Source organism: Akebia trifoliata, chromosome 9 (genome assembly GCF_017979445.1).
Source record: "Akebia trifoliata isolate Shusen 1 chromosome 9, ASM1797944v1, whole genome shotgun sequence".
Lineage (NCBI taxonomy): Eukaryota > Viridiplantae > Streptophyta > Magnoliopsida > Ranunculales > Lardizabalaceae > Akebia > Akebia trifoliata.
This window is the reverse complement of record NC_141383.1, coordinates 25,646,110-25,672,486: the sequence shown is the minus strand read 5'-3', so window position 1 is coordinate 25,672,486 and position 26,377 is coordinate 25,646,110. Positions and strand designations below refer to the sequence as shown.

The 26,377-nt window shown below is 35.0% G+C and overlaps 4 protein-coding genes across 4 annotated transcripts; 2 read left to right on the top strand and 2 right to left on the bottom strand.

Annotated features, from left to right (window-relative positions):
* The first annotated feature begins 4,619 nt into the window (after positions 1–4,619).
* LOC147395019 (protein-tyrosine-phosphatase MKP1-like) lies at positions 4,620–9,878 on the top strand. The gene is made up of 2 exons (XM_086453686.1): positions 4,620–7,338; positions 9,368–9,878. The coding sequence occupies exons 1-2, from the start codon at positions 5,110–5,112 to the stop codon at positions 9,455–9,457; spliced, it is 2,319 nt and encodes a 772-aa protein (XP_086309812.1). The 5' UTR covers positions 4,620–5,109; the 3' UTR covers positions 9,458–9,878.
* Positions 9,879–10,847: 969 nt separating this feature from the next.
* LOC147395018 (lysM domain receptor-like kinase 4) lies at positions 10,848–12,907 on the bottom strand. The gene has a single exon (XM_086454098.1). The coding sequence runs from the start codon at positions 12,852–12,854 to the stop codon at positions 10,998–11,000; it is 1,857 nt and encodes a 618-aa protein (XP_086310224.1). The 5' UTR covers positions 12,855–12,907; the 3' UTR covers positions 10,848–10,997.
* Positions 12,908–21,561: 8,654 nt separating this feature from the next.
* LOC147395017 (sufE-like protein 2, chloroplastic) lies at positions 21,562–22,748 on the top strand. Its single transcript, XM_086454049.1, has one exon. It carries the CDS (start codon positions 21,766–21,768, stop codon positions 22,501–22,503), a length of 738 nt encoding a protein of 245 aa, XP_086310175.1. The 5' UTR covers positions 21,562–21,765; the 3' UTR covers positions 22,504–22,748.
* Positions 22,749–23,454: 706 nt separating this feature from the next.
* LOC147395016 (uncharacterized) lies at positions 23,455–26,285 on the bottom strand. Its single transcript, XM_086454048.1, has 5 exons — positions 25,962–26,285; positions 25,759–25,856; positions 25,188–25,478; positions 23,739–23,787; positions 23,455–23,655 (listed from the first exon to the last, which is right to left on the bottom strand). The coding sequence occupies exons 1-5, from the start codon at positions 26,219–26,221 to the stop codon at positions 23,559–23,561; spliced, it is 795 nt and encodes a 264-aa protein (XP_086310174.1). The 5' UTR covers positions 26,222–26,285; the 3' UTR covers positions 23,455–23,558.
* Positions 26,286–26,377: the final 92 nt, after the last annotated feature.

The following is a 26,377-nucleotide window of genomic DNA, read 5'->3' as shown; positions in this document are numbered from 1 at the left end:
AAAAGATTCTATGGGAGATGGAGTGCAAGAATTATAAGGTTTCATATGAGTATATTTTGTTATTCTGAGATGTAAGACCATTGTAATTAAAACATGTTTATGTTAGCCTAAGATAAAGGAAAGGTTCAAGGTTACTTATATAATTCTTTTAAAAAAAGTAATTAATATGAATTTAGCTAAATAGTATATCCACCCTCCTCTCATTTTGATTGGAAAGGTCAATAAGAAAATGAATTGTGATGTTCTATATTTTAACCATATGTATGGTACCAATTAATGATATAGCTTTACTAATTACGACAATCTTATAATTTATAAAAGTAGAACTCGAATACCTTTTGATTTGTTTTATTAAATAAACAATATAAATTCATATATAAAATTGGATTTAATAAAACTCTAAAGGTAGTTTGCTTCGAATCCAATAACGTTAGACGTGGCATCCAAAAGAGCCGCAGTTTGATGATCTTTGTCTAGCTGAGGTGGTCTAAAGATTCAACATAAATAGGGACTATGAAAGTGGATGATAATGGCAACTTGTGCACTCCAACTAGTGGAAGTAAACGTGGGAATTTATAGCCACGAATTGCTTTGCACTTTTTCTTTTTTTCTTTTTTTGTTTTTTCGAACGAGAGCGATGGACAGTAACTTACTTAGAATTTTTCATCCATTGGTTTGACTTCAAGAAGCATATGGATCTCAATCGAATTAGAGATATATAGCAAAAGAGTCCATGATTTGAATTTGGATCTTTGTTGGGATCCCTTTAATGAAAGAGAGATTTAGTCGGCATACTTGACTGTTGCACTTTTATTACAAAACCTCGCTTGGAGTTCTGATAATTCCAAGGGAACTTTACTTTATGAAGTTTGTTACCCACCAATTATCACTTTATGATCAAATTCGTTACCAAGCAAATACTAAAGAGGGAATCCATGTCATAAATTTCAAATTATGCTGTTAATTTGTTACTTGACATACTTTGGAGTTGATTCTAACCATGTCAATTTGTAGCAACCAAAAACATGATATGATGTACAAAATTATAAAGGAAAAAAATTCTAAGAACTTTAAAAGAAGAATTTATTTTAACCGTTGAATTTTAGTTTTAAATTTAGGTGTTTGATTGCCATCCATTTTCTACATATAAGATCAAAAAGATTTTTTTTTTCTTTCAAATCTGTGTTTCTCCATGATATCTAGAAATCTGTGTTGTTAGATTGCTAATTCGATTATCGATGTGGGCCCAACGACCCTTAGTAAATTGAAATCTTATCAAGTTAGTCATGGTAGTTGGATTCATAAAGTAAGGTTATCCATAAATTAAGTGAGTTTTTGTAATAAAATTGCCTTAATAAAAATACCTAACAGTTGGTAGGCGTTACCGTGATAGTCTTTTTTATTTTTATATCTCAATCATGAGAGAGGTCTAGGAATTGAATATAACGGTGCTGGTAGGTATTGTGGTTACAACTATTTTAATGAAGAGTAATGATAATCAAACAACCTCACGTGGCATATTCAAAATACTCTCGTGACATGGAATGTGTTAAAACTATAGTTTTTTTTCATTGAGATACACAACTGCACTCGATGCATAAAGTTTATGATTCTAGCACATGTCACGTCAATAGAGTATTTTGAATACCCACATGACATACTCAACTGACTCTCCTGACGTGATGTGTGCTAGAATTGTAGATACAAAATTGCACATATGCTCTTTTGAGTATGCCATGTGGGGGAGTCCAATTATCACGACTCTCTTATGAAATCGATGAAAGTTAACGAAATGGATTCCCAAAATAAAGGTGGAATTAAATAATTCAAAATATATTACTTGATTGACTACTAAAAATTAAAATTTATTTTAGATAATACTAGTTCATGTAAATATTAGGAAAGATAAAATTAAAATAAATATATTCAAGAAAATACATAAATAGCTCCAAATAAACGATGATAACTTGACATAAGATTGATTATGGTCTTAACTAGAAAAAATATTTAAGTTAAATATCTTTAAAGATCGATAGAAAAATCCAAAAGAACATAACAAAGGCATTAAAGACAAACAAGGACTTATTTCTATAATAGAAAACTTGGCTTTAGACATGGTATATTTATGGAGGAGCATAATTTGTTTTATCGACCCCAAATCTTTGGATTAAGACTTTGTTGTTATTATTGTTCTAAATAACAATACATTTGACCAATTAATTCTCAACCATACCAAAGCTTGATTCTTGATAAAGATGAAGCATCAATCAATCAAACCACAATGCTAGGAGTTGGGTGCCTAATAGTTCCTATCCGATGCCACAACTGCACTTGGGACTATCGAGTCTAGACCATCACTATCCTCCAAGTAAACAAGACACCATGTGCAAAATGATTGCTAGCGCATTCCCCAAATATGCATGTGAATTAACAACGAGTAGGATGATACGACTGAAAATTGGTTGTGGCCTTGAGTTGACCCAGCTTCCATGATCGATGGTTGTCAACATTAAAAAATGGACACGTATCAACATCTTTGTAGGTATTATAACCTAGATGTCATGCAAGAGGATCAAGGATTTAAAAATCTATGTACATTATGTATATATAGAACCCAAAAGAAAGTACATGCATATAATTCTATCTGGAAAAAAATTATACTCTATAAAAAAAACTAACTTAATCATCAGAACGGATGCACAAGATTCAAAAGTAAAAAAACAATCATCATCAACAACAAAGGATCCAATCGTCAATACTACCATTTGATTTTCTACGGTTGAGATGAAAGGATGTTTCATAGGGATTACATTTTCTAGTCTAAAACTCAAAAATTCCAACTAATTTTATCTAATAGCAAAGTGACTGGACCAAAAGTTGGTCCCACCTAGTTCAACTTTTATCCACAAATAAATGAATTTTTGGCTCAGCTCTTGGTGCACCTATAACACATGAGAACGATCTGATAAGTGAAATTTTGCAATGGTCCCTAAGATCCTAATTATACTCGGTCCAATTGTTAGAAATTATTTACCCAAGAAAATTATCTGAATTTACCAATCAGGCTTATGGCATTGTTTGACCTGGTCCCACAGTTTAGATATATATACATATGAGTTGGACCGTGAACACTTGGGGGGACATCTTGATATGGTGCCGTGGGTATGTCCATACCCACAATAAATGCATTTCTTCGAGATACGAGTAAAATACATCTACGGATATATATATATATATATGCACTACCACGCCAAGATGCCTCCTAATATCGATGAATGAGGTCACTTCAACATTAATCTTTGGTCTCTGGATAATATTGTTGACTTAGGATCTACACCGTCGGATGATCCTATATGGTTGATCCAGTCAAACAAAAATTCATAACATGACATGCATGCATGCATGTCATCGATCAGTAGTGTCGTTAGGTGATAGATACATCCATCCCATCATGAAGTGGCATTGACTGAGTTCCACTATCTCTTCCGTGACTCCGTCTACTGTGAGTTGTCGCCAAATAAAAATATCCGTATCAAAAGTTTGATGAAGCAGTCAAAAATATCAAGCTAACTAATACAATAATCATTTTAATATTTCGTGAATTTTATCACTAATACCTACAATCAAACATGAAAGACTAAACATATATTTTTAAAAACTCGATAATAAATTTAAGTAAATCAAAAAATAATTAATGTCTATTGACTCCTATGAATTTGACTGATTCTAGAGCAACAGACCATAGAATTGAATTTAAAGAACAAATCCAAGGGTGTATCTAAGATTTTTTTTCTCCATGGAAGGCAAAATTTTAATAAAAAAATTAAATTATTATTAAATTTTTTAAAATTTAAAATTTTAAAAATATTTTGTGAGGGGACAAATTCAAGATCTTGAATATTTTAAATTTAGAAGTAAGTGCTTCAAAGTTTACAAAATTTTATGAGGTGAAGTCCTTTAAAGATTCTTAAAAAATTTAATTTATGAATAATTCCTTCAAAGTTAAAAAAACAAAAATTCAAGGGACAAAATCTTTAAAAAGAAATTATTTTTAAGTAATTCCTTTAAGTTTCGAAAATTCTTGTGTAGACAATTGCCCTCTCTGTAAATTTGCCCCTGAGCAAATTGATGAACTAAATAACATAATTTCTAATAAGTCTTAGTGATTTTTTTTTTTTTTTTTTTTGAGTTCTGACACTTCTAATGTGGCATGAGTTAAAATCATAGATTTTTTTAATTCTTGGGATACACAACTTACATCCCCATAAATATGTGCAATTGTATATCTCGAGGAAAGAATCTATGATTTTGGCACTTGTGAATATACAAGTTAAAATAAAACTGAGGTGATTTCTAAACGTTGATTTTTATGTATTGGAGAATTTTTTTTTAATTCCAACGATCTGAAATCATCAATCATCCTTAATTTTGCCAATAGGTTTAACTCGTCCATCATCCATAGGTTTATTATTAGTGGGCCCGGAGAGTATGAAAATATCTTTATTAAAATTTTGATACAGACACTATTTATCATAGATTTTTTCCGTCTACGGTCAAAGACCAACTAACTAACCCCCTTAGTTTACAGAGCAACAAAGTCGTTAATTTGACTCAGTTCTGAATCACACCTCCCATCCGTCACTCTTTCTTTTTCTTCTACAAGCTTTGAATGTTTCTCTCTCTCTCTCTCCAGAGCAAGAAACAAAGCAAAAGCAATTATCTTTCCACAACTACTCTTCTTCAAGTAAGTTTCTTCAACAAAAACACTCAAATTGTTCAAAACCACTAATAGACTTTCTGTTTTACACTTAAATTTTTTCTTTCTTGTTGTTGGCTTTTGTGGTTGGATCCTTCTCACACGAAAGCTCAGTTCTTAGTTTTACTGAGTCATACATAGTTTTGTTTGATTTTATCTTCTGTTTCTCATAGAAACAAAGAAAAAAAAAATAGAGAGTGAGTCAAGGGTTCTAGGTGAGGTTTGAAGACAGACAAATTAAAGACCCTTTCAACTATTTTTCTAGAAACCCTAATTTACCCATTCTACTATACCCTTTTCTTCAACATGGGTTCTACTATATTTGTAGAATCTCAATTGGGTTATTGAGAACGATGTTCGGGCAAGAAGAGAATGGCCGGAACTCGTCCGGTCCAACCCGGAAGACGTACTTGCGGTCGGTCTCTTGGTCCGACCGCTCTCCGTCTAGCCCAAACCCCAAGCAGCAATCGAACGGTAAGGCGCGCTTATGTCTGCCACCCCTTCAGCCCCTTTCGATCTCCCGCAAGTGCGTCGAGGAGTGGCCAAAGGCTGGGTCGGATGATTTAGGAGAATGGCCTAATCATCCCCCTACACCTGGAGCGAGACCCGGATCTATTAAACCCATTGAGAGTTCGAACTCGGAACGTCCACCACCGAGAGAATTCCAGCTTAAAAAGGACAAGCTTGCTTTTTTTGATAAGGAATGTTCGAGAATTGTCGATCATATATATCTAGGAAGCGAAGCGGTTGCCAAAAATCGGGAAATTTTAAGGCAGAATGGTATCACTCATGTTCTTAATTGTGTTGGGTTTGTTTGTCCTGAGTTCTTCAAGGCGGATCTTGTGTACAAGACGTTATGGTTGCTAGACACTCCATCCGAGGACATCACGAGTATACTCTATGATGTGTTTGATTACTTTGAAGATGTGAGGGAGCAGGGTGGGCGGGTCTTTGTCCATTGCTGTCAAGGGGTCTCCCGATCGACTGCCTTGGTCATCGCTTATCTCATGTGGAGAGATGGGCAGAGCTTCGAAGAGGCTTTCCAATACGTGAAGGCTGCGCGTGGCGTGACAAATCCAAACATGGGTTTTGCATGCCAACTACTTCAGTGCCAGAAGCGGGTGCACGCTGTGCCAGCTAGCCCAAACTCTGTTCTAAGGATGTACCGAATGGCCCCTCATTCCCCATACGATGCCCTCCACGTTGTTCCAAAAACGTTGCATCAGCCAAGCCCTCTTGGCCTAGATTCTCGAGGTGCTTTTATTGTGCACGTGCCATCGGCATTATATGTCTGGATTGGGAAGAATTGCAACCCAGTGATGGCGAATAATGCAAGAGAGTCCGCATCTCAGGTTATCCGTTATGAGAGAGCACAAGGTCAAATCCTGACTGTTAAAGAGGGAGTGGAGCCATTGGATTTTTGGGATGCCTTCACTAGTGCTCCCCTCCTTGCAGATGATTTTGATAAAATGGCGCAGATCAGAGAGACAATTAATCTTGGTGTAGGTAAAAAGAAGGTGATCGAATACGACGTTGATTTTGAAATTTTCGAGAAGGCACTTTCCGGTGGTGTCGTACCCCTTTTCCCGTTATCAGGAACGGGATCTGAGATTCTTCTACCCGCTAGAGAAAATGGTTGGGGCAAGCTAAGACAGAAATTTTCTAGTGGTGTCATGAAAGAACTTGTCACGGTATCTAAATTGACGTATGATGTGCCGGATGAGAGTATGGATACTTATAAGGATGCCGAACTCTCTGTTCCTTCAACGGATCCGTTTTCATCGCCATCCCCTCCCTGTGGTTCACCTGATTCCTTCTCTTGTTATTCAAATTTGAGCCCAAAATCTAGTTCCAAGTCTCCTTCACCTTCAATCTCCGAGCACTCGAGTTTATTTACCTTTTCACCAGCTTCTTCTAATTGGTCCGACTCTTCGTCCTTCTCTTCTCAATTGTCGCCTTCAGCCTTTGAATTTAAACAACCATTTGCTTCTAAGCATACTTCTCGAGCAGAAAAAGATAGTTTGCCATGTAAAGGGTCTTCACCATCACTTGCGGAACGTCGAGGAAGAAGTCCTCCATCATTAATGTTGTTACCACCAATTAATAACCTTCCTCAAGTCTCGAAGAGCATGGTAAGGTCGTGGTCATTTTCTCTCCCAACCTCAGAAGAAGATATGATGGATGGTGAATGCCATGAGTTTGAAGATTTTTATGAATTGAGTACAAAAGATACGATGGATCGCTTTTTCGGGATAACAGATGAGAATTTGATCGACGATGTTATAGATCTAACACACCCAGTTCTGTTCCAGTGGCCTACTATCGAAAAGGTTGACATGCTTCGTGCCGGGGTCCTTGATTCTAGATCAGTGTTTCTTTTGTTATCTCCAAACGTAAATTTAGTAAAATTTAAGCAGCCTATAGTTTTATATATCTGGCTAGGGCGTGATGCTCCGTTTGACAATGAGAAGAGTCAATTGATTGGATGTGACAGCACCGATGAAGATAGACATATGTATTGGGAGAAAGTTGGCTGCAACTTCCTTAATCAAATTGGGTTGCCAATGGATATCCATGTGGAGGTATGCATTGCACCTTTATAAGTAAAGAATGTGTTTCCCATTATTGCTATTTTATAACATGGTTTAAACATTTCTAATATGCAATTTAGTTTATTTGACTAACATGTGAATGTTAATTTTCAATATAACACCAAAGGAATAAATCTGCATTAAAGTGTATACCTGCAGAAAAAATTGAATCCGATATTTCCCAACTGAATGAGATGTATTAATTAAAATCATCACCCATGAGTCTCATTTAATCTTGTAATTATATGGCTTGGAACAAATGGATCTTCAGTCTGATTGCAATAAAACCCTCACATGATTCCTTAATCCACGTGCAGAGAAGTTGATGAACTAAGTTTGCCAAGTTGTAGACTTCGGATTTGTTATTTGTTTGAAGAAATTGATGTGGACGATTTTTTTTGATGAGTTATGAATTGAATGTGACTAGCAATTTGTTATAAGGATCAAATCAAGATATGTGGCTAATTGCTATTATTAATGTTTGAATTGAAGTTCTTCTGTTGACATGACTTGAAAATTCTTTGCCAATTTTGTTTCGGAAACATTTTGTAACTTTGTTAATGGATAATTATGAGGTATCCACAAAATCCTTGTCCCCACTATATGGGGTTGGCTTCACACCACCATTAAGGCGAGTGTCTTCAAAACTGCTCCCAAGACATCTATCCATGGTCTTTTATGCCTTCTTCTCATCTGACTAGACCCTTCAACATGTGTGTTCCTTCTCATTAGTGACATTATTATTATTTGTTACATATGGTCAAATTATATGGGGTTGGTTTCATGCCACTATTAAGGCGAGTGTCTTCAAAACTGCTCCCGAGACATCTATCCATGGTCTTTTATGCCTTCTTCTCATCTGACTAGAACCTTCAACGTGTGTGTTCCTTCTCACTAGTGGCATTATTAGTCTTTGTTGCATATGGTCAAACAATCTCAATTTATCGGCCCTTATTGTAGTACTTATTGGGACATCTCTTGGGTCTTCTTGAGAGCTTTCATTCCTGATTTTATATTTCGCCGTTTGTCCCCTTGACCTTCTCAAAATTCCTCTCACGTATTAGTTCATCTTAAATTTTTGTCGTTTGTAATCTTAAATTTTCATTTCACATTGTTTGGTATGCATTGACCACATACACCTCAAGAAGCACATCTCATTTAACCATTCAACTCTAATTCAACATTTTCCCCAATCTCTCCCTTCTTATGGATAATTGAGGTACTGTGGAGAAAATGTTTATGCGTTTCTTTTGGACAATTTTTTTTCCTGTCCATGGGTACTGCAGGACGTCTTCTTTATGACAACATTTTATTTTTCCTGAAAATATAGTTAAACAACTTCAGTTAATTAGTCAGGAAAATTCAATGTTCTCTGTTTTCACACTTTTATAGGAATACCATTTGTTCGTAAGGTCCTACTTATCTTCACCTTTGTTAAAGATACTTTCACCAAGACTCTCTTATCATCCCCCTTCATGTATCTAACCTTAATCTATTGATTCCTACAAGTTTGTAAATAGTTTTTCATGAATATCACTTGGAAACCTTTTATTTTTTTATGGTTAAATTGGGATCCAACTTTGTGATCTCATGGCAGGATATCAACCAAGTACACTACTTGAGAGTTGATAGATGTCTTTTAGGTGATCCAGAACACATCTGCACCTCTACGGATGACTCCTTTTTAGCTGGACTGGGATTCGAAACTAAATTATCTTAGGCGATCAAAAAATATTGCTAAATCATTGTGGAAAGAACTTGAATCTTTTAACATGAGAATCACTTACCACCTATTATGTTTCAAGATATGCTTCAATGATAGTTAGGTCTGGCAGATTGTATCCCATGACTGAAAATAAGAATAGAACCACCGAGTACAGCACTTAAATTATTGAAGTGTGTTGTGATAGTAGCTAACGTGACTGCTTTTTAAGTTTTTTGTACACTTCATTTGCTAACCAACTCATCGTAATAGGTTGCTGGTTTAGATTTTGATAATGATCTTTCATGCAATGAACAGATAGTCAGAGATGACGACAAATCCGGGCAATTTCTCAACAATCTCACCAGTTTCTCGTTTCACCAGGCACAAGAGAGCTGCCATAGTTGAGAAACAACGGAAGATGAGGGACCCACCGAGCAGTTGGGTTTTTAGTATTCCTAGCCACCAATGGGTTAGCAAGATCAATTGCTTGCAGCTTTTATTTTTCTTCTAAATGTACTGACATCCCATGTGGTATAAATAAATATTATCCGCGTGTGTGATGTGCAGTAAAAGATCGAAGTCGCCATTAAAGAAAAGCGTGTACATAAAGCAAGCAAGTTGTATATTATAGGAATACAATTGTAGCATTTTGGACGAAACAAATTGCACACTTCTTTTTGGTTTCTTTCTTGGCTTCTTGCAGTGAATTAGACCTAAAATCATCACCCAAGGTTGAGCATCATAGGACATACTTGTGAATCTCTGTGCAATTTTTTTGTTTTTGGAACAAAAACGAAAATAAACCGACTTCCATGCCTGTGCTGTACTCGTTGCATTCATGCAGATAGGTTGGGCTCTAGATGTACATGAAGACAATCATTGATAAAGCTCCTTGGGCAACTCTGAATGTTTTGATTTCACTTTTCTCTATATCGATTGTTAGGAAGTTTTGACACCCTCAATGAGTTTATTGATTTTGATCCAAAATGTTAAATGGGTACGGAGGCAACATTAAGAATAATTAATTTGGACTCCAAGCATTTCTTACAAGGCAGATCACAGAAGTGGGGCGTAATGTTGTGAAACCTAAGCCTGACCTGGAAGACGATGTGTTTTAAGAAAAAATATGAGAATAACATACTAATAGAAGCATGAGGAAAACATGTGAGAGTGATGCTTAAGCTAAGACATATTATGTGTAAAGAGCTAACTCTACTGGATTTTGAAAATCGTACAACAAAGTCTTGGATTGCAACTGGAAGAAATGGTTTGATTTACTTACAATTCCAAACTTCGTTTGGCTTAAAAATGTCCTTAACCATAGCTATTGTGAGAATTTGTTGATCATCTTTGCATTTGCTTCTACTATACCAAGGATTGATGGACCAAAATGCCCCACTTATGAAATTTTAGTTGCCTAGTTTTATGACTTTCATGTCTTTCCTACTCCTTCGATTTGTTTCTTACTTGTTTAGGAGTAATATATGTTTCCTTTGTCAACCTTAACCCTGAAAAAATGATTATTTCCACAAAGATATCAGACTTAGCCGAGACATTTCCTTTGCAAAGCTTCATGCAAGTACAGAGAACCATGGGGTAGCAAAAACCAATATCAAATGAGCATTATTTCTCCTTGAAATTTAGTTCACAATATGCCAAACCAGATCATTGATTATAGGTTCCATTGCTATCTAATACGATTTGTTTCTGTTAGGAGAGGTTTGATTCAATTTGGTGAGTAATTGAGCCAAGCCATCTACACGAGTTCGAAGAAAAGGGAGCCTCTCTGGTCCTGCCAAACTAGATCTTTATTAAGATTATCTTGAATTCAAACAACAATGGTTTTTCGGAGTGAGTGCAAGACGGCATCACACATTTGTTTAATTTATACAATTTCCCGAACTATATACAATTTGAACTGATAAATTCACGTTGAAAAAAAAAATCATACAAATCTAGAAAGAGCCTTCAACACATCATTCATGTTGGGTCTGTGGTGAGGGTCCTCCTCCACACAACCCTTAGCCAAGAGTGCCAAACACAATGCATCACACAATGGGTAATCTCCCTCCAAAATAGGATCCATGAATCCCTTCAATTTCTCTAAGCACCCTGAAGAATCTTCAAGCCTTCGTTCCACCAAAAACCCAACAGAATCCTTCAACATAAACCCATCTATAACAGCCTCTTTAGCCGATATTAACTCGAGCAAAACAACCCCAAATGCAAATATATCCACCTTTGGTGAAGCCAAACCGTGATGAACGTACTCAGGTGCCAAATACCCCTTTGTACCCACTACAACAGATTCAATTTCGTAGTCCGTCTCCCCATCTTCTTCACTACAACTAAGAGCTTTCGCTGATTTGAATCCTGAAATTTTTGCTCTCCAATCCAAGGTCATCAACACACTTCTACAGTTGATGTTTCTATGAACATAGGAGGGGCTCGTGCAATAGTGTAGGTAATGTAGACCTACTGCAACATCGAACGCAATCTTCATCCTCTGTGTCCATGTGAGCTCTCTAGCTATCTTCCCATTTGAAAGACAATCCCTTAGGCAACCATTCGCTACAAACTCAAACACGAGATAAGGCTTAGTCCCATAACAAAAACCTTCCAATCTCACAATGTTTAGATGATTGATCCTCGTCAATATGTCAATGACTCTTTGAGCTTCCTCCTCTGAACCCATCTGCTCAATCGCCAAATGGGCACCTCCGATCCTTCCCTTATAGACTGAGCTACCGATCACCGAAGCCTCACAAAAATCGCCAGTAGCAATTCTTAGCTCTTCCAAGCTGAAATTGAGCAAAGAATTCTTTAACTTTGACATCCCATCAAGGAAATCAGGAGAGAAACTAGACAATTGTGAGCTTCTAGCCGATAAAGGTTGAAAACTATGAGGATGCAACTGCCTTCGAACGCAAACAAACAACCCAATAGCCACAACTGAAAGTAGTATTGCAATTAAAACACCCAATCCAAGTACTATATACGAGATCCTCATCTTTGAGTTAGTACTTGGCACGACTTTCTTCAAAGGAATCACAGATCTAGGACTTGGAGCTGAACTTACAGGGGAAGCAATTTCCAAATTCAAGACCGGGATTTCGTTTGTAGGAATTAATAGTGTGGTTTGAGGGAAGATAGTAGGATATGGTTCTAAGCTATTAGCAACCACGATCATCTCCTCAGGAACTCGAAATTTACTAGCAATCAAACTCGTGTTATCGTATTCTACAATTGGGTAAGTCACAAGGTACTTCACCCCATTTTTACGATCGAGTTTAGTGGGACACGCACATCGAACAGGTAAAATGAGCTCAACACCATCCCAAGCCTTACCTACGAAACTTGGGTTCTGTTCTACGAGAGCTTGCGATTTAACCAATCCTTCAAAAACTAGACAAGCGATATTGGAAAATGTATCGGAAGATGAAGGATTGTATTTGAGTAAGGCTTGAGAGAACCGACCGGAGCAAGAACAGTCAATGGGGATGATTATCTCTCGACCAAGGTTAAGGTCGAAAGAGGTGGATTGGGTTAGATTGTTGAGGATGAGAAGTTGGGTTTGGTTTAAGTTGAAGAGAGAAGAAATGGAGGAGAGTGATTGAAAATTGGGTTGGACCCTATAGACTATGTAGGTCTGGCATGGATATTTATTGGAGTTGCAAAGGTAGTTGGAACCCGGGACTTGTGGTTCGTCGGTGCAGTCGGTTTTATCGTAAAATTGCTGAGAAGTGATGGGTGTTATCAGGAAAATTAGAATGGAAACACAGATGAAGAGGAAAGAAACCATAGTAACAGTAGTAGGTGAAGTCTTGTGTGGAGAGGATGCATTTCTGTTATAAAAGAGAAGAGTGTGAGTAGTTTAAAATAAAAAGCAGTTTGGCCCGTCTTTCTTGTACATTATTTGAAACTAGATTCTATATCCTATACTCTCGAGAGTAAGGTTGCAAAACTAACTCGGTTATATGTTTTAGCACCACGTGTACTAAATGAGGATCTTATTTATATTCCATTATAGAAGTGATTAGTGAAATAAGTATATCAGTTATTGTTGATTATTATGGTTATTATTAGTAAGAGGAAATTTAAGGATATGGTAAAGAAATAAAGATTATATATATAAAAAATTATGTTTAAATGAAATTTTATTTTATTTTTAATTTTTTTTATGACGGGGGTGTCAGAACTTGCGTCTGACTAGGGGAACGGGAATGGCCAGGGCCGGAGCCAAGGTATGTGGGTCACTCCCCCCGAGTACGTGCAACGCCCGCATGTCACATGCACCAGGTAAGTGAGGGTGAACCCTCGCAGGTGGCCGCGAGGAAATACTACTCATATTGGATATTAAACTCACAATCTACGGACTCCCACCACTTATTGTATCCAAAATTGCCATTGAGCCACCCCCTCGAGGTTAAAAGAAATATTTCATCATAGAGATATCATTATCAATATCTCAACGAGATCTTTATGAAGTTTGAACTTCAAAATTAGAAATTGTGGCATTTGACATAAATTGTAAATAAAATAAAGCTAGTTGAACTTTTCTACCCTCAACCATGAAAAAATATGGATTTCCTAGAATCAAAAGAGACTTTTCATGGATTAGTCCAGATAGTAATATTCATGGTTGTAGCGTGAAACATAACAAGAGTAAAAATAATTGAAAGAAAACAAACATATAAGAACACATGATTTACGTAATTCAACAAAATTAACTACATTCAGAAACGACAATGAAAGATTCTTATTAATAAAGTCATGAAAACAATATTGAGTTCATAGAATATTATGAACTGCATACTAACTTGTGTATGTGGGTGTATGGGATGAGGTGACTATTCCAATTTGACAATCCAGTTGACAACCATTTGTCCAATATGGGTTAAAAACTCCACAATGAGAAGATTTTTATGAGGATGATTTCTAGGGTGAGGAGATCATTCTCACAAAAAATCAGTTCATTTTGAAACCACTAATCCTATAAAAAATGATTTACAAGTTGAAGATTCAAGAAACGTCAAGTCTTACTATTAACTTGTAAACCACTTTCGATAGAGTTAAAGATTTGAATTAAGGGTCTGTTTGTTATAGCTTCCAACTTTTATTTAATGATCCTCTGTCTAGGTGAAGTAGAATCTCAAAGTCTGGAAAGCTACGTGCAAGAAAATCTTGTTTATTATAGAAACTGACAAAAAAGTAGTAGAAGAAGTATTAGAGAGAGGTTGAATTGATTATATTATTTAATTAATAATTGAAAAAGAATGAGGGGTGAAATCGTTATTTCATCCCCATACATTCTTTGGTGTTGGCTTCTCATAGTAGCTCCCACACAAAAACAACCCCAGGAAGGCTTCTCAAAAACACAGTTTTCAACTTCTCACAAAAAATTAGTGAAGCAGAAGTTGTTACTAACAAACATGCTTCTCCAACTTTTTCGAATCAAAATCAAAAAATAAAATCATCGAAAAAACCTATAACAAGCAAGCCCTTGCAATCCAACGGATAAGGGTTCAAACCTTGACAACCATTTGAAATAAGAGGGTATACTTATACACAAATTTCCTAAAATGTGGTATAAGTTTCCTAGGGATCGATCCATTTCGTGGGAATCCCTATGGAATGAATTGTTCGATAACATTGTCCAATCCTAGTATGTCCAAATGTCCAACCAGGAAACCTTCAAATGAATATCGAAAATAATTAATTTGACCAGTCAACAGCTCCTTGGCAATATCTTATCAGTCTTTATGCTTAAAATAAAATTGATGACATATAGAATTGTTTTACAGTGGGTCCACTTAATGCATGTATCATCAATTGTCTAGCATATTTGGTGGGCCTAAGCATGTCTTTAATAAGTTGGTATGTGGGGGGACGTCTCTCTAATGGGGTAATTAAGAAGATGGATGTCCTAATCAGTCTTATGGGATAAACAAATTCATTAATGAATAAAACCGTCGTTTCGCCGGCCAATCCATGTTAGCTAGACCTCTAATTATCATCCGATCAAGGAACATGATTTTGTGATTGGTGGAGAAGCATTAATTCATTTCTCGAATGTTCACTTAATTGCAAGACAAAAGAAGGAAACGGGTGAGTTTGATGCCCAGGGCTTGGCTAGTTATGATACAACAAGTCACATGGGTTTAATCCCTTTCTTAGTGTGTTCGAAATTAGGTGGTCTCTTGACTTTTTGAACGTGATTTTCCCATTGATAGTCGACTAGGTCATGAAGAAATCTAATTTTATTGAGAATTCTTGGATGAATATTACAAAAGTCCCAATAGGGTATTTATAGGCATTACATCAACCAAGATATATGAAAACTACCTAATATAAATATTTTAGAATATCCTAATTGATATATTCTAAATATCAATATATATTCTAGAATATCCTTCATCACAACCTTCCAATTGTGTGAGATACACTAACAATGATACAATGTATCTCATGCATTTTAATACAGTGCATCTTATTCTCTAACATCCTCCCGCAATTGCATGGTCCTTTGAAAAAGAAATATGCAATTGGTTTTGTTGAATAATTGATTGATCTCAATAATGGATATGTTCATTAATCATCGAAGTGCCAATCGTATTTGCTGGTGGTCACCATCTGTCTATGAAGTCCATCACTATCGCATCCTGCTCTTTTTGAGTCTGTCGGAGCCAGTGGCTTATTAGACCAGATTTGTTATGATCTCTCCCAGAAACATAAAAAAATAGGATTGTGCCATTTAAATGAAAGAACTCTCTTTGAGAGATTTTAGATGGAAAAAAAAATAAAAAATTAAGATCGTGTAGCATGAATGTGTGAAATTAGGAGATTTATAGAAATATAAAAGAAATAGTGATTTTTATTGGAAAAAAAAAAAACTAAAATAATAGCAAAGAAGAAAATAAGATATCTAGGTCCAGAACATAAAGAAAGATGGTATTTTTATTTAAAAAAAATACTAATAAGGTAAATAAAATGATTAAGGTTTGACGATGGCGGTGGTGCCATCGCCGAAGAACGGCGCACCAAGATCGATGTGCTCAATGGAGCTTGAACTCTGATACCATGAAGAAATCTAATTTTATTGACAATTCTTGGATGAATATTACAAAAACCCCAATAAGGTATTTATAGGCATTACATCAACCAAGATATATAAAAACTACCTAATATAAATATTTTAGAATATCCTAATTGATATATTCTAAATATCAATATATATTCTAGAATATCCTTCATCACAACCTTCCATTTGTGTGAGATACACTAACAATGATACAATATATCTCATGCATTTTAATACAGTGCATCTTATTCTCTAACAGGTCAAAACTAGCCCACGATCACATGCACCGACACACTCAACACATGCAACATTAACTCAAAGAGGTGGTACCCAATTTCAAACTCACAACCATGAGGAGCACACTCTTGTCATTATGTCTTACTGCTGAGCCACCCCCCAAGTGGGTTGGTCTCTTGAGTTACTCTCCATGTTGAGAAATATTTATGGGGTAACGCCGTGTGATTGTAGGGATTGGTCCCATCCCAAAAGGTGTGGGGATACCTTGTGATATAAAAAATAAAAATACGGGTGAAAATCCCCTTGAATCATTAAAAGAATATTTCAAAATAATGTACTCCTAAACCATTCAATATAGGCTCTTTGATCCCCAAATCCTTCGGATATCGCTTTTAACATATTTTATGAGAGAAAAAATTATTTAGTTTTGGAGTAGAGGTTGAAAGTGAGGTCATTAAATTAGTTTCTATTATTATTTTATTAGAGTTGATTGTTTTATTGCAAATAAGAATTCGTCGTAAAAATTAATGGTTACACGTTAGCACTAAGAAAAATATCTTAGAGAATTGATTCTAATCATAGTTTTTAATTAAAAGTAATTCTTTTGCATCTTAGTTTAGTTAGGATGTTTGGTAAGTTGAAGGAATAATAAAAAGAAAAGTATCGGATCACGAGATAAGTCTCATATCTATTGCTTTGCAATCACCTTTTGTTTTAGAGAATTTGTATTAGACTAATGATAATCTAATGCTCTTTTTTCAGACGCCCTCCATAATCTCCTTGACCTGACGATTACAGAATCATAAATATTTTCTTGTGTATCTCGAAGCAAAAGATTTATGGTTCTGTGATGGGGTGTACAGGGGGGTCTAAATAAAAAGCGTCAGATTATCACGACTCTTTCCATTAACTCAATTTTTACTTGTAATACACCAATCTATTTGTAATCCATCATTTAATTTTAGGATGAGTGGTGGGTTGTTAGTAAAAGTTGGTGTGCCAATAGATTCTCTCTTATTTTATTACCTAGTCGGTTTCATAAAGCAATTTCATGAAGACGTCAAGCATGACGTACATTCATCTATTTTAATTTCTTTTGACAATAAAAGTTTATTTATTTTATATATATAAGTAGCTAAAATGTGGGTCAGACAAATCCATGAATCATGGAGGCGGCTCAGTCCATCTTCTTTGAATCTGACTTTTTTGAAATTAACTATCTCTATTATCTTCAATCTTTTTTCAGTTTTTTTTTTTATAACTCTTTTAACTCTAAACTGTTATAATAAAAAAATTATGTTCTCAACAAAACCCAAAGTTTTTGAAGTTCAATAAACATCAAAAGAGTGGTAAGTTAAGCATTTAAATTTAAATTTTATTTTAAAAAATATAATCGAGTCCAAATATTTGAGATAAAACTGAGGACCACCCAATGTTCCATTCAAACTAATTGAATAGTAGCTGAAAATTATATATTTAAATTTAAAAATAATTGAATTTTTTAGACATCCAATTCTCGAGAAGAAAAAAATAATATAAGAATTAATTTAAATTGGTCAATGACATTTTTTTTTTCAATGATTAATTGATTTGAGCTGATTTTGACCGTGAAAGGGAATATCAAGTATCTTACTCATCCAAATTTGATTGGTTATGAGTCGTTCAAGTCAAAACTTATTATTGAATTGTGGTAAGAATCAATGTCTTAAGAAGTTCAATTTATAAGTGATTTGATTTACATGTTATTATTATAAATATGATTTTACCTTTTATGTAAATGGGAAATTCTTAAATAATTACAAAAGTTTTCAGTATTTCTGAAATGTTAGCAGTATTGACAAAGTCATCACGTAATGTTGACAATTTAATAATTTTTTGTCAACATTATGTGGTAGTTATGTCAACAAGTGTAACACTTTCGATATTTTGAAAACTTTAATAATTGTTTAAAGAGAAATGCTAACGTCTAAGACCTTATGGAAATGTTTGCATTCTCCAATACTTAATTTTTTCCATAATAATCTTTTTCATTTTATCTTTTAATGAAAACAGATAGGAATATGTTGGTCTTTTACACAATAAATATTCATTTGCATTGATTGCGAAATCATTTATTACAACAAGACATTTAATTTTAAAGATTAAATGTTTTTAACAGTTATTATTTATCATGTAAAAAGACTAATATATCTTTATCTTTTCACTAAATAACAAAATAAATAAGAGTATTATTAAAAATAATAATAATAATAATAAAAGTGTTGGAAAATGCTAACGTTTTCATGAGATCTTGGACATTAACACTCCCCTTATTTAAAAGTTAGGATGATTTAAGTACACCCCTCATGTTTTGGTAAATATTGAGATATCTCCATGTGTTTTCAAACTTGTGATATGCCTCCTTGACTTATGTCTATTGAAATGCTTTTATATAATGAACTCAATAACCCCATTTTCAATCTCTAACCTAAAGTTTTTGATAATCTTCCTCTAAAAATCAATCATCTTTAAGCTCCTAAAAAACAATAATCTTCAAATTCTTACATCTCTTGGGTAAATTATTTTAACTTTAATCAAAATTGTCTTCAATGAATCATCCTCAACCTTTTTTTTATGACAGATGCATTCAGACTTGTAGGGTTAGCTAGCAGGAGCAAGACAACTGATCTCTTAGAGCACCATATCTCACCCAAATCTCATAGATACATGTTAGACACTCACAAATCACATTCGATATTTTAAGTTTGGGACCTTTATTAAATTAAAAGGCTCAATCTTAAGTTAGAATGAATCCTAAGTTATTACGTACTACATATGACCAGTCAATACAGATCAAGAATTGGACCAAGTGATATTCCATTGGAGCATATCCCATCATTTACATCGGCAAGGAGTAATGAATTGATTTCCTTAGGCCAAGATCACGATGAAAGAGCCATGATCCATTACACTGGTGGGAAACAATCGTAGGTAAATGATTAACTCCAGTCAACCCTTACCAGAGCACGCACTATTAAGAGCTTACTCTTGTCAATCGGTTAGTTAACACATAACATGGCTCCCTAAAACCTTATTGATTGAAAGATATGGATTATGGGATACAAACGCCTTACTCTATTACGGATTAGAGGATACAATTGCCCCCCTTTTTTAAATAGAGATGAGAGGGTCGATGTAATTGAGCTCTACGGTAAGCCATCAACTTTTATTTTCAAAAAAAAAATTCATATCATGATGTTGAGAATTGAAGGTTGAACAAGATAATATCAACGTCTATTTGATTGTATTTTCCATGGAATTAAATGAAAAAAATAAATTCACTTAAATCTTGTCTAAGAGTGAATTTTTAGATGAGGATGGAAAATCATTTTCCAAGAAAAACTAATAATCAAAAAACAAAAATAAAAAAAGTAATTTTCCATGGAGGAAAAATAGATAATGTCCACCCATATTTCACTCGTAATCAAACATTTAAGTTGAAGAAAATTATACCATATATATATATATATATATATATATATATATATAATTTATTTTTTTATTTTATTTTTTGTGTGTGTGGGGGGGGGGGGGGGAGTAAATTCGAGTTAAATGTCAGTATCTTAGGATTGAAAACCAAGGTGGAGAATTGTACCTAAAGGACCACTTTTGGTTGAGATTATCAAGAGACTTTGGTTAGGTTTCGAAGATGAATGCATTTAAGTCCGGGGTGGATTTGAGGTCATTGTCATCACTTTGAAACCACTCGATATCTTTAGATAACTCCAACAAAGATATCCATCCCCATACCTATTTATGGGTAATCATGTGCTTATGGATAGTCACTTTGGATATCCATGGGATATGCAATCCAACCGTGCTATCAAAAAAATCATTACCCATAAATATTTTAATATTTTTTTTAATTCAATCCAAATTTCAAATTATCTCAAATTGTAATATTTTTCGATTCGTTATTACAAAAAAATTCCATCCAAAAAATGAGAAGCCTTGTCGAACTATCCATTTTAAGGCATGAAAGTCCCACAATCCAAAATGAGGAGGGGATGGGTAGTGGGATATGTCGTGCTTTGGAGTTACTCCTAACATGGGTGTTGTTAACTTGTCCCCCAAAGGCATAAGTTAAAGAATAATGATTTTCTACAACCCTCTCTAACATACGCCATCACATAATCGTAGATCATTTGTCTTGGGATACACAGAATCGTAAATCTTTTCTTCTATATCTTGAGATAAATGATCTACGATTTTGTGATGGAGGTGTTTCATTCCAATAAAATATGAACGGCATCTACATGGCACTCTTTAGTTGGAGTTTCGACTCGATGTGTGTCAGAAATGCCACCCACAATGTATATTTTTAATCTTACTTCACCATTATCCATATGTTTATTCTCCAAATCATATTGTGCCAAGTAGACACCATTCATATTTTATAGGAACGAGTTATCGTACTCGATTGTGACTCATGTATTAAATATTCTTCTAAAATTTATTTTATTACCTAAAATGCCCCTGCCTCCCACCCACCAAGAATTTTTGTTTCTACCAAAAATACCCTCAAATGTTTTTGAACGTACACGTTAACAAAACCCTTACCAACCCTATGTGGTCATGGCGTGGTAGACAGGGCAAGTTCACATAATCATAAATCTTTTTACTTATGTATCTCAAAGAAAAATATCTATGATTCTTTGCACTTGCCATGTCAAGCACGTACATGTTACCGCGTTATCTATTTCCTCGAGATACACAAATACAAATTAGTCGAGTATTAATCGATTGAAGACTTTCTAATTACAATATCAGCACCCTTTATTTAAGGTTTTATTTATTTATTTATTTTAGAATCTTGATAATCTGACTTACCCCCCCCCCCGCGCACACACACACGACACTCCTGACATGAGGGAACGAACGAACCATAGATCTGCTTTCCTCGGGATATGGAGGCATTTCTCCATAAAAAAAGAGCAGGTTTGCATCTCAATGAGAGTAGATCGATGGCATCCGAGCCTGTCACGTCAGCATTTCCAAATTCCAGCCTCGAATAAATATTGACTATTCTGGGGTTTAGATTCTCCGTCAAACTGACGGTTGAGATGCAAAGGATTTCCAATAATAAAGTATCTCTATACCAATCTCTAGGAATAGAGAACAGCATTTTCCTATAAATATAGAGTTCTTTGAGCACTGAAATCTGATCATGTGCACTGCTCTGGTCGTTAAGGGTATCCAACGAAAGGGTGCGCAGTTTAAGGATCGACACCTTACCAGCTCAACTTAGCTTAACCCACTTCTCTCACTGTTCTTCGTTCTATTCTCGAAAGACGAAGAAGACTCAAGAGACTTTCTGTACGGACATCTTCGAAGTTTTATTATATATATATATATAATGGACTCTCCAACCTTCGCATCAAAACTTTCATTATGTTCGTCTTCCTTCATCAAATTATCAAACCCTAACCCTAGATTGTCTCGTTTGAGATTCTTCAGAGAGGAAGAGAAGAGATTGGTCTTCAAATCCCTTTGTTCTTCATCTTCATCTTCATCTCCATTGTTTCCTCTAAAATCGAATACTCGAAACCCTAGAACTTGTGTTTTCTGCTCGACAGAGATTAAAACTCCATTAACGACATCGGAAGTTACATCCTGCAAGCTTAGACACATTGTGTCCGAATTCCAATCTCTAACTGAGCCAATCGATAGAGTTAAACGCCTCTTGCATTACGCGACACTTCTTCCTGAATTCAACGAGTCTGGACGAGTTCCAGCTAACCGAGTCATGGGTTGCACTGTTCAGGTATGGTTGGATGTGAGTATGGATGAGTTTGGGAGGATGAGATTCTTGGCTGATAGTGATTCAGAGATTACGAAAGGGTTTTGTTCTTGTTTGATTTGGATACTTGATGGAGCTTTTCCTGAAGAGGTTGTGAGGTTGAAAAGTGAGGATTTAATAGCTTTGAATGTTGGATTACATGGTCATGCGCATTCAAGGGTGAATACATGGCATAATGTTTTGATTAGTATGCAGAAGAGAACTGAAATTCTTGTTTCTGAAAGAGAGGGGAAACCACTCATCGATCCTTTCCCATCTATGGTTGTCTCTGCAGAAGAGGTTCTCCATCCATGATTATGGGGAGCTTTGTTGTTTTTTTTTTTTTTAGTTTTTAGATGTAGTTTTTTTTTTTTGGTGTAAAATTTACCATACGCTTGTGATTGTGAAAGGAAAATGGATAATTGGAAGTGCTTTAGTTCTGTGTAGTAATGACTTGTTATGGTCTGTTTGCCATGAAAAAAAAAAAAAGAGTTCTTTTTTTCTGTCAAAAAATGACAATTTCAAACTAGTCTCTAGTTAAAATCAAACTTTTCGGTTTTGGATTTATTGTTTTTTTCTTTTTGTTTTTTGGTGTAAAGTGTCCAAGGAATTTAGAGTATTTTTTTTTTCTTTTCTTTTACGATTTTGTAGTTAATTTTGCTGAGGATTGGGATTGTTAGTTTTGTATCTTTTTTTCAAATAAAATTTTGCTTATATTAAAAAATTATTACTCATAAAAGAAGATGAAAGTATGAAAATTCAAAGAGAAGAGTATGAAAGAAGGAAAGAGAGGAATTGGGTTGAATCTAATTTGAGTCCATTAGAGCAACTCCAACTCGACTTAAAAACTTAAATGTAGAGATGGAACTTTATTTTGAAAACTGGGACTTTATATCACTGAGCACAACTTCATATATAGAGTCCAGAGATATTTTTAAAACCTATTTTTAAAACCCATCGCTTCATAACCTTTTCAGATTTCTTAAGTGTATATTTTTTTCCCTTTAGAGACGTGAATGGGTTGGCGTTCAAAAGTGGTTTCAAAGGCTGTAAAATGAAGATGCACCAATTTCAAGAGTTGCTCTTAGATCAATTATGACAGACACTACATATGCGAAGTTACGTTTACTAATCATAATAGGACAAGCATGATTGATTAATTTGAATTTTTGACAATCAAGGAAAAAATGAATTTGACGATCCGTTAGATAAATGAAAAAAAAATGAGTATGGTTCATGAATTTTGCAATAGTACCAATCAGAAGATAAGACAAAGAAAGATATATAATATCAGTGAAAAGTGCTTTAACCTATAAACATATTGAGGAACTTCAATTTTTCCTTTCTACAATAACCACCCTCCTTGAATTTCAAGTAGTGCTTGAATCTCCTATGGAGTCGGTCTTGCTCTTCTTCTTCCTCGAGGCAAAGCTGCTAGGTCCAATTTCTATGGACATGCGCTTTGTTCTGCAGATCAAAACATTCGTGAGGGGAGAACATGGGCATATGACGTAAAAATTGGGAAAGCAAGACAGAATGGAAACACATACCGCATACTAAGCTCTGCAGACTCCTCACCATTCTCTTCATCTGCTCCTTCTGATCATTAAAAACAAATCAAAGATTTCAAAATAAAAAAATATCTTGAGAACTTGGTGTTCCAAAAATGGACTTGTGCACATGCGTAATGAGTCATGCTTAAGGCAAGTGAGTTGGCCCCAACAACTGCATAAATCAAGTCGATGGTTTTTGTTTTGCAAGCCACCTCGGCCTCCTGTATCAAAATGAACATGCAAGAATGTTGCATAAATCATGATGGTTCTTGGTTCTTGGTTTCGTAGAGAATGAGAGAAGCAAGACCCAACGAGGGGTTGGTGAGATGGCGAGGACATTGCCTCAAGAACCAAATGTCCTGAGTTCGATTTCCCCCACCAGTTATCATGTCCAAGACTCCTTATTTATCGACATGCATTGTGCAAAAAGACAAATATGCCCTTTAATCGAAACCTGTTGAGGGCCAGGGTATACATAAAATGAACATACAAAAATGTTGCCGTCCTAACTAAATTAGGTCATGGTGACACCTGATAGGCACCCTGTATCCATGGGTTTAACTAACAGTTAGTTTCTAAGGAAAGCCTAAATAGGCACCCCATATCCATGAAACCTTTATTACATCACAACAGTTTGCAAGAAGGTTTACAGTGAGAGAGAGAGAAAGCCAGAAGATAGGATAAGATACCAAGTTGGCATATTTGTGGTACCCATATGTCAAGCCATATTGTACCATCTACACAAATATGATCTCCAAAACATACAAATTTTGACATGTTATTGAAGTTTATTCAATAAAATGTTGTTTTGTCCATTTTGTCCATTTGAGAAAAATTTTAAAGCGGCGAAGATAAAAATGGAGGAATTGGGGAATTCAAACGAAGAAAAATGTATTTAGAAAAGTCAATATACATTACAATCGTATAAACAATATTTAAGTAATAGTTATTTATCAAAAAAAGCAATAGCACCAAACATTAAAGCAAACCGTGCAACCATCTTGACTTGCCTTCTCCTACAATAGGCAAGCAGACATGAAGCTAGTTTCTTTTGAAAGAACAAGCATACACAAACAAGAAAGCAAACAAGAAGGTGATAGGAATTCAAATCTCTTCAGTCATCATACACTAGAGCAAAGACTCACTCTTGCTCTAGAAAATAGTTGAAACAATTTCTTTTAGAAATCAATATTCTTTTCATTAAGTGTGTTGGCATGTGTCAATATCCAACATGGAACATTATTTTAAATGGAGTCCCCTTCTTACATAGGATATAAGCATTTTATATAATTCGTAAGCTCTACTTGTATAACAATAGATAGTATGTTATTGAGAAGCAAAACTCAATCGTCCAAAAAAAAATAGTGATTTCTCTCCAATCATGTTAAGGACCAAGTTTTTAAAACCCAGAAAATTTTCATAAATAAAAAATATTAACACCCTTACCTATTTCGCCGTCATCATCAGATTCCTGCCCCGAATCTGTACCAGAACCCCATCGATCTTGCCCATCATCGAAGTCCCAACGGCTCCCCACAGGAGGAATCCAGAAATCAAGTTCTTCTAAATCACCACTATTATCCAAGGGCTTAGTTTCTTTCGAATCATGTTTCTCAACATGATTCTTCCGATCCTTTTTCTTACCATTACCACTTATCTTTGACACCTTGTGTGGTTTATCTTCCTCCTTTTCTACTACCGTTCTATTTGACATTAACTTTTCAGCTTCCTTTTGTTCTGTTAAACAAATTTCAAATTTGAATGACAAACTAAACATTGATATATGTAAATGTAATGGGTATTCTCCAAATTTAAAGAAGAAAAAAATATTCTTTTTTTTTACAAACCACTTCATGTATTATTGAGGATTTAGGTGCAATGTTATGCAATGAAATTCACAATGCAGGATAAAATCATTATGAGAATAATAAAGGGCATTTCAAAATTATTGAATTTCGTCGTCGATACAAATTAAAATATGGGTAAGAATCAGATTAATATAGTGGCCGATACTAACCTAATTTATTGAGAAATCTTTTCCCATTTATGTGCTTCCATATATGTTCCTCAGATTTGTTGACTGTATCTCCTGTTAGCTTACATACTAACTTCGACCTGCAATTTTAAAATTAAAGAAGACACCAACCACACATTAAAAAAAAAATTTGAACTTCAAAACCCTAAATCCTAAAACCCTAGAAAAAAAAAATGGTATTTTACCGGCAAAGAGGGTCTTGCTTGAACATGTTGAGAGGGGGTTTCTTCTGAGACAAAGCCATGTTTATTAGACCCAATCGACAGCGTTTGCTTCGACCGTACGAATCCATGTTTTTGGCGGGTAATTCATGGCCAGTCTCTAAGCATTTGAAGCGCCCATTATCGAGCTTTTCGAAAGTTGGAGAACCCAGTAAGTTGTGCCCTTCTTTAGTTCCCTTTCCATCTTCTCCTTCGATGGAGGTAAGATCTTTCTCCTCCGCCATGGCCCTGGTTTTCGAGCTCCAGAGCTTAATTTAGGGTTTTAATCCATCACTGACGAAGTAGAACGGATTTAACATTCTAACTTGGGATTTTCAGCAATATTATTAGTTTTGCCCCCTCATATTTTGGTTAATGTTTGAGATACCCTCCTTTATTTT

Excerpts from the sequence above, each read along its gene's own strand:
- LOC147395019 (XM_086453686.1), top strand. The coding sequence starts at position 5,110 with ATGTTCGGGCAAGAAGAGAATGGCCGGAACTCGTCCGGTCCAACCCGG. Across the intron at positions 7,339-9,367 it reads CAATGGATATCCATGTGGAG|ATAGTCAGAGATGACGACAA; the intron begins GTATGCATTGCA and ends TGCAATGAACAG.
- LOC147395018 (XM_086454098.1), bottom strand. The coding sequence starts at position 12,854 with ATGGTTTCTTTCCTCTTCATCTGTGTTTCCATTCTAATTTTCCTGATA.
- LOC147395017 (XM_086454049.1), top strand. The coding sequence starts at position 21,766 with ATGGACTCTCCAACCTTCGCATCAAAACTTTCATTATGTTCGTCTTCC.
- LOC147395016 (XM_086454048.1), bottom strand. The coding sequence starts at position 26,221 with ATGGCGGAGGAGAAAGATCTTACCTCCATCGAAGGAGAAGATGGAAAG. Across the intron at positions 25,479-25,758 it reads AAGATTTCTCAATAAATTAG|AACAAAAGGAAGCTGAAAAG; the intron begins GTTAGTATCGGC and ends TTTGTTTAACAG. Across the intron at positions 23,788-25,187 it reads TGATGATGACGGCGAAATAG|AAGGAGCAGATGAAGAGAAT; the intron begins GTAAGGGTGTTA and ends TTTAATGATCAG.